This window comes from Ahaetulla prasina, chromosome 2 (assembly GCF_028640845.1).
Source record: "Ahaetulla prasina isolate Xishuangbanna chromosome 2, ASM2864084v1, whole genome shotgun sequence".
In the NCBI taxonomy this organism is placed as follows: domain Eukaryota; kingdom Metazoa; phylum Chordata; class Lepidosauria; order Squamata; family Colubridae; genus Ahaetulla; species Ahaetulla prasina.
In genome coordinates, this window is record NC_080540.1 from 137,688,265 (window position 1) to 137,705,267 (window position 17,003).

The 17,003-nt window shown below is 40.9% G+C and overlaps 2 protein-coding genes across 6 annotated transcripts in view; one reads left to right on the plus strand and one right to left on the minus strand.

The window, feature by feature from the left end:
* Positions 1–7,443, plus strand: part of BAIAP2 (BAR/IMD domain containing adaptor protein 2) — a 190,646-nt gene extending 183,203 nt beyond the window's left edge. For both annotated transcript variants that reach the window (XM_058170713.1, XM_058170712.1), the window contains one exon: positions 3,742–7,443. Coding sequence is in view for 1 of the 2 variants with exons in the window: in XM_058170712.1 (XP_058026695.1) it covers positions 3,742–3,811 (70 nt within the window). In the remaining variant the exon portion in view is untranslated. The remainder of the gene's footprint in view (positions 1–3,741) is intronic.
* Positions 7,444–9,038: 1,595 nt separating this feature from the next.
* Positions 9,039–17,003, minus strand: part of AATK (apoptosis associated tyrosine kinase) — a 121,095-nt gene continuing 113,130 nt past the window's right edge. For all 4 annotated transcript variants that reach the window (XM_058170710.1, XM_058170711.1, XM_058170707.1 and 1 more), the window contains one exon: positions 9,039–16,695. In XM_058170710.1, the coding sequence (XP_058026693.1) occupies positions 16,667–16,695 (29 nt within the window). In that variant the 3' untranslated portion in view covers positions 9,039–16,666. The remainder of the gene's footprint in view (positions 16,696–17,003) is intronic.

A 17,003-nucleotide genomic window follows, 5' to 3' on the forward strand; every position in this document is an offset into this window, starting at 1 on the left:
CTTTAGACAGTCTTGGCAAAAGGAGGATGCCATCAGCAGGCTTGCATTTAGAAGAAATATATGAAATGTTTAGGCCAGAAATAGGTGGTGTTTTTTGTTTCTTTAGCAGATAGGCACGTTGAAATTCAAGGGCACACTTAAAGGACTACCATCAGGTGAATGGTCTGTTGTGGTGGGTGTGACGAACTGGGAAACTTCTTGCTTCTTGCTGGATGCGCTGTATTACCCTAGTGCAGGGGTCTGCAAACTTGGCTCTGTTAAGACTTGTGGACTTCAACTCCCAGAGCTTTGCTGGCTGAGGAACTCTGGGAGTTGAAGTCCACAAGTCTTAACAGAGCCAAATTTGCAGACCCCTGCCTTAGTGTACATTTTTTTGTTGGTCTTTAGAGACATCCTTGGAAATTAGAGATATTATCTTCTTTGCCATCTTCCTATTTAATTTTTAAAATTAAAGGTAAGTCAGGGAGTATGGCAGGTACCTAGGTAGGCGCCCTGTGCCTTTTAGTGCCTACAATTGGTTTAAACAAAGATAATGCACTACCGGTTTTAAAATCCCCAACAGCATTAGACAAAGCAATACCCCCTGGCCTTCCAGTAAAAAATTGCTCATTTCATGCACCAAGCATCAGTTGCCAGGAATGGGGAAACTAGAGTTTCCAGATGTTTCTGAATTATATCTCCCAGGATCCCAGTTTATTGGCCATATGGGCAGGAGCTGCTAGGAATTGTAATTCAGTTCCTCACCGTGACTATATAACTGCTACACTAAGCATTCATTTGTATTCTACATTACGAATCCCCTGAGCTTCTTTTTCCTCTGCAAATAATTGTGGGCCACCTGTTTTCTTTGAACACACAAACAAGCTCCTTTCTATTGGCTTCAGGTTGATCTTGCTGGGTGGAAAATGCCTTTTGCCTATTTTTATGGCAAACATCCATCTTACATCTACACGGGATTAAGCCTAATTCAACTCAGTGGAATTTTTTTAAAGTGGACACGTACAGGATTGCACAGACGTTTTTTCTTGTCACGAATATATTAGACCAAAGAAAACCTGACATTCTGTAGACCCCACAAAACAGAGCAAAAAATAAAGAAAATCAAATGAAACAATGCTACCACCAAAACAAAATGCTTCGATTGTTTTAGGAACATTCCACCCATGCTGTACATCAGGGGTGTGAAACTTGTGGCGTCACAGCGTCGCCACGTGACGTATCGTGACCCATGGGCTGTGAGTTTGGCAGCCTTGCTGTACATATAGCTTGTAGCTTTCACAAATAGGGGTACAGTATAAATCTTGCCTTGGTGAATGATTCTGAAGAGGGTCCATCTAATGTCCCCAGAAACAGTCTTCAAATCCCTATCATTGAGTTGGCAAATATGGACGGAAAGGAATCCATAAAAAAAAAATCCCTCTTTTTTTAAGGTGCTTTATGCAGTATTCCCGCTGCTCATGTCTTTAGAGAAGAAAATCTGTGTGGCCCAAAAGAGCAGAAATTACAAAGAGGCAAATTGCTTGTGTGTATAGTGCATTGGCTATTCCTCGGATAAGCTGTGTCTCTTAAAGAGAAAGTAGGCTGCTTGTTATTTTAAGAGAGAAGACTGTAGGATCTGAAATCTGTTCTCTTTGGCCAAAGGCCAATCAGTCTGGACAGTCTTCAAACACAATTTCTCTGCAGCTGAGCAACACTCTGCAAATTGTTGCTTCTTGGGGAACAGCTGATTGAACGCCTCCTCCAGCCTCTCTTAGCCAGGAAAGATCAGAAATGGAATCTGTAATTGGCTGGAAGTGCCTCCCCCACATCACTCTGTAACCTTAGCCTGGTTCGAGATTTGTCCATGGTGGAACTGCCTGCCCACCCTGAGAGTAAAGTAGACCCACAACAGTTACTTCTTAACAAAGATTGGGAGAGCAGCAGCTTGCCCTGAATAGCTGCCTGATGTTCTGGAGGAAGCAGTGCTTTCTTTGTATGTGGGAGCAATATAGATATATCTATCTATCAATAACAGGTGACATTTTGCTGTGGTGGTGGGGAGAATAATAATAGCTTGATTGCTCAGGAGACCTGGAATAAATTACAGGTTCCTCCTCCTTTACATGAAGGTTGATCAATCGGAAGAAGACCTAGAATTCTGATTGGAAGGTGGAACTCTACTAGCATATGGCTTGAATTTATGGAAGAACAAGCTGGAGCTGCAACAGAATACTTTCTGGAATACTTTTATGATTGCTCACACCACCCCCCAAGAGTCACTGGCTTGAGATGGATGGCTATGCTTATTGATTGATTGAAAAAATAAGTAAATAAATTCCTGACTGCAGCCAGCTAAGTCAACCACCTAAGACTTCTTTCCAGATGAGCTATTCCATTCCTCCTTTCTTCTGCCAGTCAGCAGAAGAATTATTCCTATCCACTGGTGTATTCTGTCCTCATGAAGATATGTGGAAATGGAGTTCCAGGATTTTTCTGTTGCTATTGGACATGGAGCGTTTGTGGAGTGTTTCCACAAATCCTTTCCACCTTTCTTCTGGTCATGAGTGATGCTACTTTGACTACATATGTATCCATGCTCAGTAATTATCAGAAGAACTGTAGATGAATTTTTCTTACGTTGCCCATCTTAAAATAGAAGAGCACTTTTCTTTCTTTCATTTTTCTTTTTTCTTTTTTTTTGAGAAAGGAATCCATTAAAATAAGATTGACATGAACATGCATATTTTGATCAGAAGAATCTTTATACCAGCCTATGTCTTGAAGGTACATACTCTACGTTCTTTAGCTGTTTTTGTGTTTTTGTTCCAAACTTCATGGGTTGTAAGCTGTTCGTGTTTCCTTGATCTGGGGCATGCTGCCACTGGCATGAACATTTCTTCCAAGAGTCTTAGTAGCTGATCATCTAACTAGTCCTACTCTACAGGCAAGCAGATTTTTATAGTCCAGAGCTGGTAAAACTCTCCTACACTTCAAGAATGTGGAGCATGACATGGTGATACCCAAATTCTCCGAGAAGAAATTCATACTGATTAGAGTCACAGTGGAGATCGTGTGATGAGAGCAACAGGGAATGAGGTATGGTCAGGAAAAGTCGACCTTCCCCTAAAGGAGAGTTACATTCTCTTCCTGCCAAGATAACTTTTCTGAGAAAGCAGCTTACTTTCTTTGTTTCAATAAGAGGAGGGAATATTCTGGTGTCATGCCCATGGCAACTGTGACCTATGTTCCAATCCCATCACTTGACCAGAGGCCAATGCCTCCCAGCGTGTTTGGCTGCAATGCATATTGCTCTAACTTGTTTGGGCTAATGGTGATTGTAGTCCAACATATTTGTGGGTGAGTGATCAGGGAAGGGTGGACAACATCTATTTACAGCTGTGTGTATGTGTTGCTTTCCGCATGACACAAAGCAATGTCTATTCATCCATCCATGTCCTGGATAGTCTTCCATGCATTTCAGTTTGGCTGGAGAAAGGAAACATCGAGATAGTTTGTCACTGAAACTTGGCATTTAGGCCAAAGACATTTTCCAGGAAGCCATTGTTTAAAGATTCATAGTGTTGCTTGTTTTGTGAAGACATGATGTTTCTTTGGCTGTGGTGGGGACTATGTTTGTAGTTATCTTTGTTTGGTGTTTGCGTCATCCCTGCATTCCACTTTGTTTTGTTGTCTTTGTCAATACAGACCACTTATGTCCTGAAACAGTTCTGGCTAAAACTATGCCTTGCTTTCTCTCTACAGGAATCCTTTTGCCAACGTCCAGCTCAAACCAACGGTGACAAATGATCGTTCAGCTCCTCTCATCAGCTGATCCAGAAATGTTGGGTTACGGCGGGTACCTTGCACCTTTTGATTTCACCTTTCACCTGTGTTGTATTTCTGTGGGGTCCTTGTACAGTTTACATGTCTTTGTCTCCAACTCTGCTTTTGGTAGTTAAATGGCATTTAAGTGGCATGCAGGTGTGCTTTTTCCTTTTGCTCATTAGAAATAGAAGAGAAACTTGACCCTTGGAGAACAATGGGTTTTGAAAGGGATGCTACGCTGCTATATTGGGTGGAGACCTAGATAGCAGGCCCTGCCTTCTTTGCTTTTGCAGCTATATGCAACACTCATAAACGTTTTTAAGAATAGCCACGGAGATAGATGAACCTTGCAGTTTTTCAGTCTCCTATGTTTGTCAGTTAAAATTTCTCCTGGAAATCCTTTTTCATCTTTTATCAAAACCTATGGATTTGAACAGGACTTCAGAGCTGTCAAGGGAAGCTTTGGGGCTACCTAAGGCCATCCGATGAAATGCACGTCCCGAGTTCTGCTCACTCAACATTTGGAACTGACATGGACTTGAATCTTCCGAAGCGCTTCCTGGTAGCTCCCTCCTTACTTTGCGTTGGACTTTTGCTGGATAAAAGTAAAAGTTTTACTGAATCAATGTTTAGAAGAGCTGGGCTCCTCAAAGCAATTGTCTCAATTTGACACTTTAATTTTTATTAATGGTCTTTTCTCTCCTAATGGTCCTACATCTATCCTGCTTGTCTGTGATGATCCTTAAGCGGCAAGGCCCATTGATGGCCAAGTTATTGTGCAAACCTTTTCCAGCATATTAGGATGGTTGGGGAATGTTATGCAGGAAAGGAATATTTTCTGTGTGCAACTAGCACCATCTGTTGCTTGATCATTTGTTTCATTTCTCTATGGCTTTAAATAGACCAAGGAGGGACCATTAAAAAGCTAGTTTAGTCCTACAATGCCCAAACTCCCCTTGCTGTGTCTTCTTACTGACACATCTTGACTGGTGCAGGTGTGTCTTCTGCTGCCAAAATAAGTTAGTTTAGACAGCCTGACCTCTGCCTTAGTATTGGGTCCATGCTGTTTGAAAGATCCTTTGTTCTATAACTAAGCGGATACTGTATTCCTGGTTTTTTGTTTCTTTTGTTTTATTTTTTTTAAAGATGCACTTGCCTTCTAAAGTAGATGTTAATTCAGTCACAAATAAGCTTTTTTTTCTTACTTCTGTCCTATTGGCTCTCAAAGTCTGGTAAGATGTAACAAAGACAGATCAGCTGGCTCCTTGTATTTATGTAATCCAAAATTAGCAAGTAGTTCTAGGAAACAATAGTTATCACAATGGAACTGGACTTCCCCACCATTTGGAGTGCTCTTACTGTTTGAATTCCAATTATAGCGCCAGAGTCTGGCAAAACCCACTTCCTAAAATACATTTGACTTCAAATATGGAGTGATAGAGGCAAATTAGCAGTCAATTTTTAAGAGCTGTGTTCAGTTTCTATGCCATTTACCCATTCTTCCTTTTAAATTCTTATTGAACAAACCCTAATGAATTATGCTGGATGCAAACCTCTGCCTTATTCTACATAATAGTAACCCCCAGCTGACTATACAAAATCTATATCGAGCTGCTGCTTTTTGTTCCCAGAAAGAAATGATAATAATGGTATTTTTTCCTCTAAAAGTGGCAAAGCTTTTGGTGTGAACTTTGGCCAAATATTAAACAGCCACCCTCATCTGATCCTTTGTGCAACCTGAAGTCATTTGCATCTGCTTTGTTTTTTCCCCAATGGCTTTAAAAAGCAGTCACAGCTGCCTCGAATATAAATTTACCAATCTTATCATTAAAATCATTCAAGTTCAAATGTGATCATAGTTTCTGTGCTCTCTGTTCTCAATTTCTAAAAAACATCGACTGGTTTCTGTGATACACTTAAGCCCAGAATTGTATTGTCTGGCTTAATGTGTTGAGTGAACCCAATCATTGTAGTTTATTCAATAAATCCAAGTTAAACTGTGGCTTAGCATGCTATGTAGATCCTGTTTAAGTCTCCCATGAAAACTTGGAGATTTTCTGTTAGTGAGCATTTCCATCACGACCTGTATATTTCCCCGTGGCTTATGATGCACAGATATAAATATCTCAAAATCTATATTTTTATATAAAGAAATTTAGCTAAAAACTAGTTACAGAAAATCTCTAACTCTGATAGTTCAGATAAGGCCACAATCCTATGGAAAATTATTTAAAAGATGAAGCTCACTGGCCTTGTTTTTGATCACATGTGCTACAATTGCTTTTTTTTTATTATTGCATCTTTCTTCTATTACAGTTCTTTCTTGAAAATCATTTTTCCAGTTGTTTACTCATTTACTTTGTGGTCTCTGTTCTCATAAATATAATGAAGATTCTCAGCCACACTGTACTGCTTTGAAAAATTGTTGTGTATGTGTTGTGTATGCATTTTTAAAAAGTCAAACTTTGCCAAATTATTATTTTTTTCTTTAAGGAGGAAGATTGATTTTTAGCTCCTTTCTTTGCTCCTCTCTCAGACCAGTTCCTTTCTTACGTAGTATTTTCAGCAGTGCACCCTTTGCTCTGGAATTATTTAGATCTGTTTTTCTCACGCGTGGCAAGTTGAAATCCACACATCTTAAAAGTGACTAAGGCTGAGAAACTAGATGATTCGAGGCAAATAGGAACTCTAGCTTGCCAAACGGAGCTGAGGGGTGGCAGGGCTTTCAGCTCCTTGACGGAATGAGAGACAAAAGATACAAAGATTTCCAAACAAACATTGGCTCTTGCAAGATGGACTATCCAGTAGAATCAGAAAGTAGAACAGGGCTAGCTGAGGCTCAGATTACCTCAGGGTGTTTTTTTTAGGGCCTAATGCTATATGAAAATGGGATGGTTTGTGGGAACATCTTACATAGGAGATGCCAGAAAATGGAGCCTGGTATTGCCTTTTTTCTTTCATTCAAAGGTAGGATGAAGACTTGCAATAACAATGAGGGAGAGGGTCCACCTGCAAATGTTTTTCCGAGGGAAGGTTGATCAGTCACTTTTAAAATTCATGATTTTTGATACCCTTCTCCCCACCCTAATTGGTACATCTTCCTATTTGAACTATTTAAATAATTTTTCTTAAACAGATCCAGGAGCATGAAATAAATGGGAAATTGTTACTGTACTATATGTAAGAGTTGGCAAAGCATTAACATAGCTGAGGATGCATCTGAGCAATTCAACTGAATTATGTGGCTGAGAGTTTTGGAAATTGTAATCCCAGTGCTAGAGGGAAGCGTCAGGTTGGGAAAGTTGCTTTAGATAGTGTTACTTGATCAGTTTATGCTCTTCAAGAATCTCTTTGTTAGGACTTGAAGATTAAAAGAGGTTTCTCCTGGGCAGTGGTGGTCTTCTGGTGTGTTTGTGCTGCCTGTACTTCATTTCTAGGGTAATTAACTTTCCCAGATGAACAATGTTATAAGACCCTCGTGCCTTCATGTTGATCATGTGAAATTAAGGTTTGAAATAATCCATGTATAACTCTTAATTCCTGATGCAGGGTGATAAGGGTATGGCGTATACCTTCCATTAAAATTGGAATTGGGGTTGGGTGGCTTATCAATTCAAATAAAGAAATTAAAAAAAATTAGTGGAGCAAGTTGGTATATGTCGTGGATCTTGGGAATATGCAGACATAATTTATAGTCACAGCCACAACCTATTCCATGATATGGAAATGTATCCAATGTTCGTGCTACAAGAAAAGCAACAGTAGGCTAGCCTAGGTCTTGTGGCATCAGAGTACATACCTGGTCTGAACCCAATTGGAAAACACCATGTCTAGCATTGGGAGGCTGGCTCTTAGTAACAATGAAAGAATGGGCCAGTAGCCAGTGAATTATACACAACTAGAAATATTACCTTCTGAATGTTACCTTCTCCCCTCTTTGCCCTGCTAAATGTTTGGCAGGTATGCTAATGATAACTACAACAGTGGAGGAACATGCTAAGAACTGATGCTGTGTGTGGACCATACTATTAAAAGTGCAAGGTTTCTTGGAATAGCTGCCAAGTGGGACAACACACCGGCTCAGGAATAGTTGTGATCACCTTTTCAAAGCCAAATCATCACATAGCTCTAATAGCTTATTCCTTTTGTGGATGAGGGTGCTTACAATGCTTTGGCCTCCTGTGGGGAAATTAGCCTCCAAAAATACCACAGCTCTGTCTTTGAGCATGTTTGCATTTTTAATCGTAATTCCAAAATTACAAAATACTGAACCTCTGATCAGTTAGTTACCCATACAGTGGCATTAAAATCAGAAAATGATTGGACATTTTAACAAGAGTTGGCATCAAAGGAAATTGTGGTAAGAAACTATGGTAGATAAATGAATTTTTTTTTCTATTATGCCACATCAAGGGGAGGGCTAAAAGAGCTTCCACACCAAGCTCCAAATAATACTAGAGCCCAAGTCTCAGTGCCCAATTTACATAGCTGCAGGAAGGAATAATTTATTATTTCTTAATTGGAAGTGATAAAAGTTTCAAATAATAAATGCTGCCCCATCTTTTTAAAAAAACCCTGCATAATTCCCATCCACTGGCTGTAATCCATGCTTGATTCCTACCCAGTTAAGAAATAGAGCTAGCCTTGGATTACCAAATTCAACCAGTTTTGGTCTTAATTTTTAAGCCTACTAAATATTTTTGAAGACATGCCTTCATGAATTCTTGAAAATAAAAATAAAATTTTTTAAAATCTATTTTCCCCCCACTCAACATTCTCACCTCTTAGGGCATTGGGCATCAACTGGAGAAGGAAAATAACTTGTTTCTAATTCCATCACCCAAGGAATAAACTATTAGAGCTATGTGGAGATTTGGCTTTGAAAAAGTGATCACAACTATTCCTGAGCCAGTGTGTTGCCACTCTTGGCAGCTGTTCCAAGAAGTTTTCACAGTAGTAAATTGACCCCTGTTTTGCAATACAAGCATAGCAATGCAGGTGCCAATTTTCCTGAATCTTTCCAGTTTTTTTCTGTCCAGCAGTTACCTGAGGCATAGGAACCTTTGTCAAGAAATGGTTGGTCATTTTATATGCAAATCATTACTGCACTGCATGGTTTGATATATTCACTGTCTCTCAAAGACTTCTGGGTGAATCAGTACCATCCATAATTTCATTATTTTTCCTCTAAAACTGTCTTCAAAACACAGATGGAGGAGGAGAACAAGCAAAAGTTACGTTATTTTAAAAATGTTTTATTTTTAATAGTTATTGGACCAATGGTATTTGACACACATGCTGGGAGCTGTATGGAACTCAGCACTGATAAAAAATACAGCAATTATGACCCGTATCAATAAAATACACTGTAAATAGCCCACCCCTCTCTATTTCTCTCTGTTTCAAAGAAGATCATTAACCCAAAACATAGCTCTAGTTCTGACCTCATGCAGTCTCTCAGGGGTTGACAGCTGTCTGTTACTATAGACCATATACCTATCAGGGCAACCTTTTCAAAGGTAACTAGATAAGGAAATTAAGGAAATGAAACTTAGAGAGCAAACTGGGCTGTAACTATTTACCATTTCCTGTACCTGCTCTTTTGTCATGGTACTGGTTCTGTCTTTGCCTTAGAAAATGGAATATGGCAGTGGCAAGCTAGAATCACACTGTGTAGCTGACAGATTTGCATTTCATTTAATGTGGAAGAATGAGAATACACACACACACACACACACCACACACAAAGCCCCTCCAGGTGCATGGGTACAGCTCTCAACTATCTAAAGCCAGCACCATCATTCCTGCATGTACCAACATGGACCAATATCGCCTGATAGTTGCTGAAAATCCAGACAGGTGCAGGACATCTACACAGAATATTTTGGGAGGATATGAGACCCAATGAGATGAGAGGAGCTAAGAATCTGGAAATACTCAATAGTGGCCTGCCTTTTCTTGGTAGGGGTACGATTATTCCTTTTGCTTTGCCTCAAATGTCTACTATAAGGTGGAGCAGATCTACCCATGGCTTCTCAAATTCTTCTCCATTCTCATTCCCAAGTATCACCTTATTTTACCATAAGGAATAATAGTACCCCTGCCATTAAATTTGTTATTTTCCCAAGAGGCTTCTCGTTCATAAATAAAAACAAATCTTGGAGGATAGTTTCTTTTAATTTTTTCCAATAAATGTTGGATTTGGATTAAACCTGCCCAAGAAGTAAATGACTGTGCAGCTCTGTAGCCAACATTATTTGATTTTTAAAATCTCTTTTCCAAACTTTTGCTTTATGGTTAATAATGCAATAATGGACAGCAACCTTCAATTTAAGGGGGATTTTTTAAAGACCCTTGCCTGCTTGGTTTCTAGGCACTTGCACACACCTGTTTAAAAGAATCTCTTGTTGTAAAAGTCTACTTTGTGGCAAGTTAAGATATGTTGCAAAAAGGGAGGGTGGACTGTCGCTTTGAGGTTTAAGATCTACGCCCTGTTTGCTTTTTACTTAAAGACTTCTTATGCTCTAGTTTCTTATTCATCACAATAGCAGAATACAGAATAGAAAATAAGAGCTGGAAGGGACCTTGGAGGTCTTCTAGTCCAACCCCTTGCTCAAGCAGGAGACCCTATGCCATTCTGGACAAATGGCTACCCAGTCTCTTCTTAAAAACCTCCCATGATGGAGCATCTACAACTTTTGGAAGTAAGCCGTTCCACAACTAGTTAATTGTTCTCAGACCACAGGATATTTTGCACTCTTTGAAATAAATCTAAGTCTTGTACTTGTGTGAATCCTGCAACTTGCATACCTATACTTTGCAAAATTCACTTTTTATGTATTATAAAAGTAAGATTGGCATGTGGGCTTCAGATTTTTTCCCAGGCCACCACACATGTATGGACCTAGTGTTTTAGTTGAGGAAAATCAATATTGTCCAAATGACAGCCCCTGCCATACAGTACAGTGTGGCAGTTCTCCCTCTCTTGAGTTCAGAAATGGATGTTAAAACTCTAGGTCAGATTTCTCCTCCTGCCTCTCTCGGTCTTTGGAGTTGGCTTTTTCAGACACTGGAAAATGTGAATTCAAAAACAATCCCAGTCCTCCTTCCTTTCCATCGCACTCATGAATTGGGAGGAGATTCCCTTGTTATCCACATTATTCTGAAGCTGACATGTACAGCTTTTTTTTTGGTGCTCCAGGAATTGTATGACATGCTGAGAGCTATTTTTTAAAATTGAGAGGACTAGGAACCAAAGGGGGTCCAGGTTGGGAGGTTGGATCCATGTGCTCTGATGGAGCTTAGAAGGCTCCCAAGGAAGTGATGGGTGGAATGGTCTGAAGCTTGCAGGATGGACTTTTTCATATTTATTTTAAAGAGGGTGGGTGTATATATTTACCCAGCAAATACTGTAGCATAACCAGATCATTCTGGATCACTCCAGTAGAGATAATGGATATTGGTCATGAGCATTCTAACCCACTTACCCTCCCAAGCTATCTTGGCTGTTACAGTATGTACTACAGCCTTGTTTGCCATCCACGAATTATTCCAGTTCAGCATTAATTAATGGTGCTCCAGACGGAAAAACCAAGGCTAAGAAATAATAGGCTGAGCATGCCAAAAGGGGAAACAACAAATCCCAGAACAATGAGGATTAATGAGTCTTTTGCATTCCTCAGAGTATCGGAGAAACCTAAGCTATACATGCCCTGTAAATGTCTGCTTGATTTGAATATAATACAAACTGATTGTAAAGGTGTGCTAATTGGCATGTTCAGAGCATGCCCCGTTATTTCAAGGCAGAAATAGCCACGGGAAATCTTAACAAACAAAAGCATCAACTGCTCTATCTTCAGTTTTATCAGGTATTGTGGAAGTATATTTAGGCTTATCCTTGCACCTTACAAGATAGCTTTTGATGTCCAAATGCAAAGGTAAGTTGGAATGACAGTATCTGTAAAGCCCTAGGATCAGGGGTGGGTTCTACTTAACCTTTACTACCAGTTCGTAATGGGAGCGCATGTGCATATCGCCAAATATGACGTCAGGGTGGGTTGGCGGAGCCTCCCACCGCTTTTACTACCGGTTCTCAAGAACCAAACAGAACCAGGAGCAACCCACCACTGCCTAAGATTCCCTCATCTCTGAGAGGCAGAGGCATTTTCACCAGCTACATCAGTCCAGACGGATATCGGTTACATTCCCCAAACACAGAATAGAGTTCTGCATTTGGCAATAACATTCTACTGGTTCGCCAGGTGTGTAAGATGAACTGGTGGGAAGTATGCAGAATTATGAGAACAATGTTCCCAAATGCACAGGGTACCCTCAGACTGGAGGCGTCTGGTACTAAACAATTGTTGCTACAAGCAAAAATATCTTGGGCAAGACCTCTTTAAATGCTCAGCTCAATGGATGGAAAGCTGCACATTGTAGACCAGTGTTTCTCAACCTTAGCTACTTTAAAATGTGTGGACTTCAACTCCCTCAAAATCCCCAACCAGCAATACTGGCTGGGGATTTCTGGGAGTTGAAGTCCACAGATTTTAAAGTTGCAAAGGTTGGGAAAACACTACAGTGTAAATAAAGGGATATGCCTAGATCAGACCTCTGACCACAGACTCAATCTGAAGGAAGGAGATTTCTAGCTGGGTTTGAATTCAGGTACTTGAATCCATTCCAAACAGAAGATCAGCTTTGAAAAAAACAAAAAAACCCAACCACCAAAAAACACCCCAGTTTGAAGTTTCTGATGCATTCAGTAAAATGCCTGAAGGGAGAAAAAGTAAACCACCCTTTGACTGGTATCCTCTTTGATCAGCCTGTGCACATTCTGCAATATTTCACATACACAAGGAAGGACACAGACATAAAGCTATATGGATAGGAGAATAAAAATGCAGCCTCCCCCTTTAGACTTTTTAAAGTTGGGGGTAAAGTGCTTTTTATTTCAAGTTATTGCTAAAACGTTTATTCGTTTTCAGGGAAAGTGCATTTTAGTGCAATTTTTCATCTATCCATCTATGAGAGTGAATAGCATGGTGCCCAACAGATTAGTGCAGCAGACAGCACATGTCAAAGCCGTTAAAAAGTTGAAGTTCACTTACACTTGTGGCATTTATAAAGTTCAAATAGAAATGGAAGAAACTGGAAAAAAGAGCCAAGGTGAGTGGGTTGTGACAACATCATAGAGATGCTCCTTATAAAATGAGCAAGCAAAGATTCCTCCTATGGGTGGATCAGCCTTTATTCCCCTGCCTATTAAGTCCCCAACTCTTCTTATTCCAGGTGCCGAAAACAGATCTGAGAATGCAAAGAAAGGAAGATATCAATTATAATAATCTCTCCTTTTTTTTTAATTTGTGGGAGCTTGGGAAACGGACTTCCAATGGGGCAAATCCCATTGGAAAACGCAGCTGACTACATTTTAAACAAGTTACAGTACTATAGAGGGCAATATAAAAGCTCCTCAGGTAAGGATGGGTAATCTACAATCTTTTAGATGCAGTTTGGGATTTATTACAAACCTGGTATTTCAAAATATCTGTGGATTTTTCTAAACTAACTGGGGAGAGAAATGAAACTCTGAGTAAATTGCAGAAAATCAAGAATTTCATTCATTGGTTAATCTTTGTCTAGTTAAGAATTTCAGTGGCTACATTATTTCTGACCAAGATATTTACCTCCACCACCACACCGTAAAAGTGGTTGGTAGTTAGCTGTACGTTTGAAGAATTACTTTGGGGTCCAATACATCCTTATTCATTAGTCAATTTTGTTACCAAGAGGCCAAGACCCTGTCATTCAGCCTGTCCTAACTAACCCAGGCTCCAGTCTTTGAATGATCAAGAGAATTATATACCACCACTTTAGTTTGCAGAAAAAGATGGAGAGTGGATGGGAAATGTAGGCCACCAGATTCCATTTCCAAACAATGCCCAATGTGCTTGGCACCCAATGAGTGGAAAAGGGAGAGTTCCACTAAACATACATCTCAGCTGCTCTCAGCTGATTTGTGATAGCGAAGTATTTTGAAAGTGCAAAGAGGCCGATAAATGACACCTCCTCTAGAAAACATCTATAGTTCGCACACATTTCTTTCCAAAGCCATTGGACAGGACTTGCTTGGATTAAAATTTTGGAATGGGCACAGTTCAGCCTATCTCTCTTTTGATGTTAGTGGGCAAAATGCGGACAGCAAAGTATACAAAGGTTCCCTTCAGCTCTCCCTGGCTTCTGGGTTCAGTAGCTGCTGGTGTAGGTCCTCATGGCTCCAGTGTTGCCTCTTTCTCAAATTTGGCATCAGAATTAAACCAGCCCTTAAACAAAACAAAAAAAAAAAGGGGGGGGGAACCAAGAAGGAACAGAAATGTTGTCTCTATATCCAGCTTCATACTGGAGCCTGGCAGTCATTTTCTCAGGGACTCTGGTTCAAAAAAATCAAGTAAGAGTGCCCTAAACCCACAAGTAGGCTGTTGTATTCTGATTATGCTAAGGAAATATATGGTAGTCCAAGGAAGGAAAAGTATTATTCATCTGGGTTCACCAATCAGCAGCAGTAGAAATGAGACAGTGGCATCTATGTTGCCCATGGTGGACTTCAGAAGAAGTGGAGCAAAAGGCATATTTTCACCATCCAAAGGAGGCTGGGAACAGATCCTGGTAACCTTTCACATCCAATACCTCTTTGAATAGAACTCACAGAAGGATCTTAGCAAGAAATGTCGGACATAGAAAGTATTCTGACTCTGGAAGAAGAAAACATAACTGGCTGAAAGCATGCAGCATCTTAAAGATGTCGTGCTCCACTAAGTTTACACTTAGAACTGCACCTTATGAAACACTTCTCCAGCTGGCTGGAACTGAGGTGGGTAGCAGTGGAAGGAGAAAGTATGTCAAAACAACCTGGCTGTCACTATCGCCTAAATGCTGCCTAATAGAGGGATGATGAATCATTGCTCACACATGGCTGTGGCTATGTAAACTATGAAAATGAAAGCTGTGCTCATGAACCAGAATCAGGCATCAGTACCAGTGCCAAGCTTGCCACCTGTAGTCACAACATACTCCAAACTGGAAGCACAATGAAGCGCAACGCACAAACATTCTGCAGCTCTGTAGGGTCTCCTACGTGTTTCCTCTGACTCTGTGAGGAAATGGCCCAGTAGCTACCAGCTACCAGCTGCCTTTTGCTCTTGTCTGTTTACCCCCTAATTTCCAAAGCCAGTGACTGGTCTATAGTCCCCATAAGCCACAACGCCTAAGTGCAACATGCCTCTGACTCGTTTTCCATTTTATCCCACAGTCCAAATTGCACAATTATCCTAAACCTTGAACTAATCAAAATCTAACAAAAAAAAAATCCCAAAACTATTATTTTCCTTCTCCCCGAGCTCTCCCCCCACCCTTGCCCAAGATGCCTTGATAAAAGTTAATTCTTTACATCTCTTTGGCAACAATAACTTAAATCTGCCACTCTGTTAGGGCAGGTGATACAGTAATGGGTAAACTTTGTACAAAAATAGTTTCAGTGGCAGTTTGATCTGCTTTTGCTATGCGTCTGCCGGGCGTTTCTTCCTGCAGCTGAAGAATGACAAAGGAAGTTTGGGGAAAAAACCACCCCAAGACTTGGTATTTGTCTCACATTCCCAGCAGGTCACATCATGGCTCTCTGGGAGGCACTCCCCGAATAATGCTGTAATAGAGAAAGGATGAAGATGGCAGAAAATGGGAAGATAGCTTTTGGTAGGTCTCAGCACCACAGTCTCTCCCAGCCAGCGAAACATTTAAATACGTTTGCTTTTTTAATTCCTGTACTCCCATTCCACCTCCTGGAATTCAGGCTGCTCTCTCAAAGCTAAGGCGGAGAAATGGGAAGTGCTGAAGGCCATCCAGACATCACTTCCGATCTGCTCATATTGATCCTGCCCATAAACAGAAGGCAAAGTCTCCAGTAGAGCCGAGTACCTGGGACCAGACCGTGATTCTCAAAAGGAGGTGGGGACAATTTTGAGTTCCACGACCATTATGCAACTGAGTGACAGCAACTCAGGGTCAGTGAAAAACATAACCAAAAAAAAGGGGGAAATGGCTGCTGAGACCAGGAGTCTTCCCTGCTCAAAACATTGAATGTGACCTTCATTTCAGCTGGCTCCCCTACCTGTTTCAGGTGTTTGGCCTACACTTGTCTCTGGCTCTTCCGGTAACCGGTTGTGTCTGCTGGACCATCAACTCCACCTGATATTTGGACACAGCACACTGAAGAAAGGACAAGGAGAGCTTGTCCCCTGTGGCAAGACACAAGTACCAGTGCTTGAGGATCCACCTGAAGCATGTTGGAATGGCACAAGGCGCAAGGCTACGTGCTCTCTCAATATCCCCTATGGGGTGTGGAAAGAAGACACGATAAGCTCACAGAACAGGCAGGGGGAGGATGTCTCAGGGCAGTGCCCCAACTGGGGAAGTCAGTGTGGGTCAGAACATCAAGAGGCATGAGCTAGGAATATTACAATGGCTTATGTGGCAATGTTAGCAAAGTCACAGATCTACCCTTTAAATGCTATAGGTTCTATATGTCTATATGTGTCTATTTGTACACACTTTCTTGGGTGTGTGTGCGTGTGCGCACGCGCACACACACACACACACACACTCATGTTTGCACAACTGTCACAAACCACCTCATGGTAAGGTGGCTCCAGCCCAGCGGCAGTCAAAATCTGTCCAATAAAATCTGAATGAGGCCCTGTAGAGTTCTGCTCCAGCCAGCTCCTGGGCCTCATCCGTGCTCATGTCCCCTGGTGCAGAAACTCTGCCGTGGGGGCAAAGTAGGAAGTCCAAAAGGGAGAGATAGCCAAGTTCACTCTCTGTTGCCATTTTCACTGTTGCCTAGAAAAGGGAAGAAGATGTTAGAAATTGCAATCACAGAATTAGAGGCCTCAGAGGCCCTTTGCTTAGCTTTCCCAACACATCTGGTCTCCTCCAGATGCCTCAGGATTGCAAGTCACAGTTTGAATTCAGTTCATGACATATGGACAGAAGCTTAATAGTGGTGTCTGTAAAAGGGATTCATAACTTCCTTTTTGGTCAGATATGTTTTAAGAACTGAGGAAAAGTTTCTTTCCCAGTTTCCATGGGCAAGTCATCTACCTTCCAAGGATTTGTGCCAGCCTGGCTTCTATCTGAATGAGAAATAT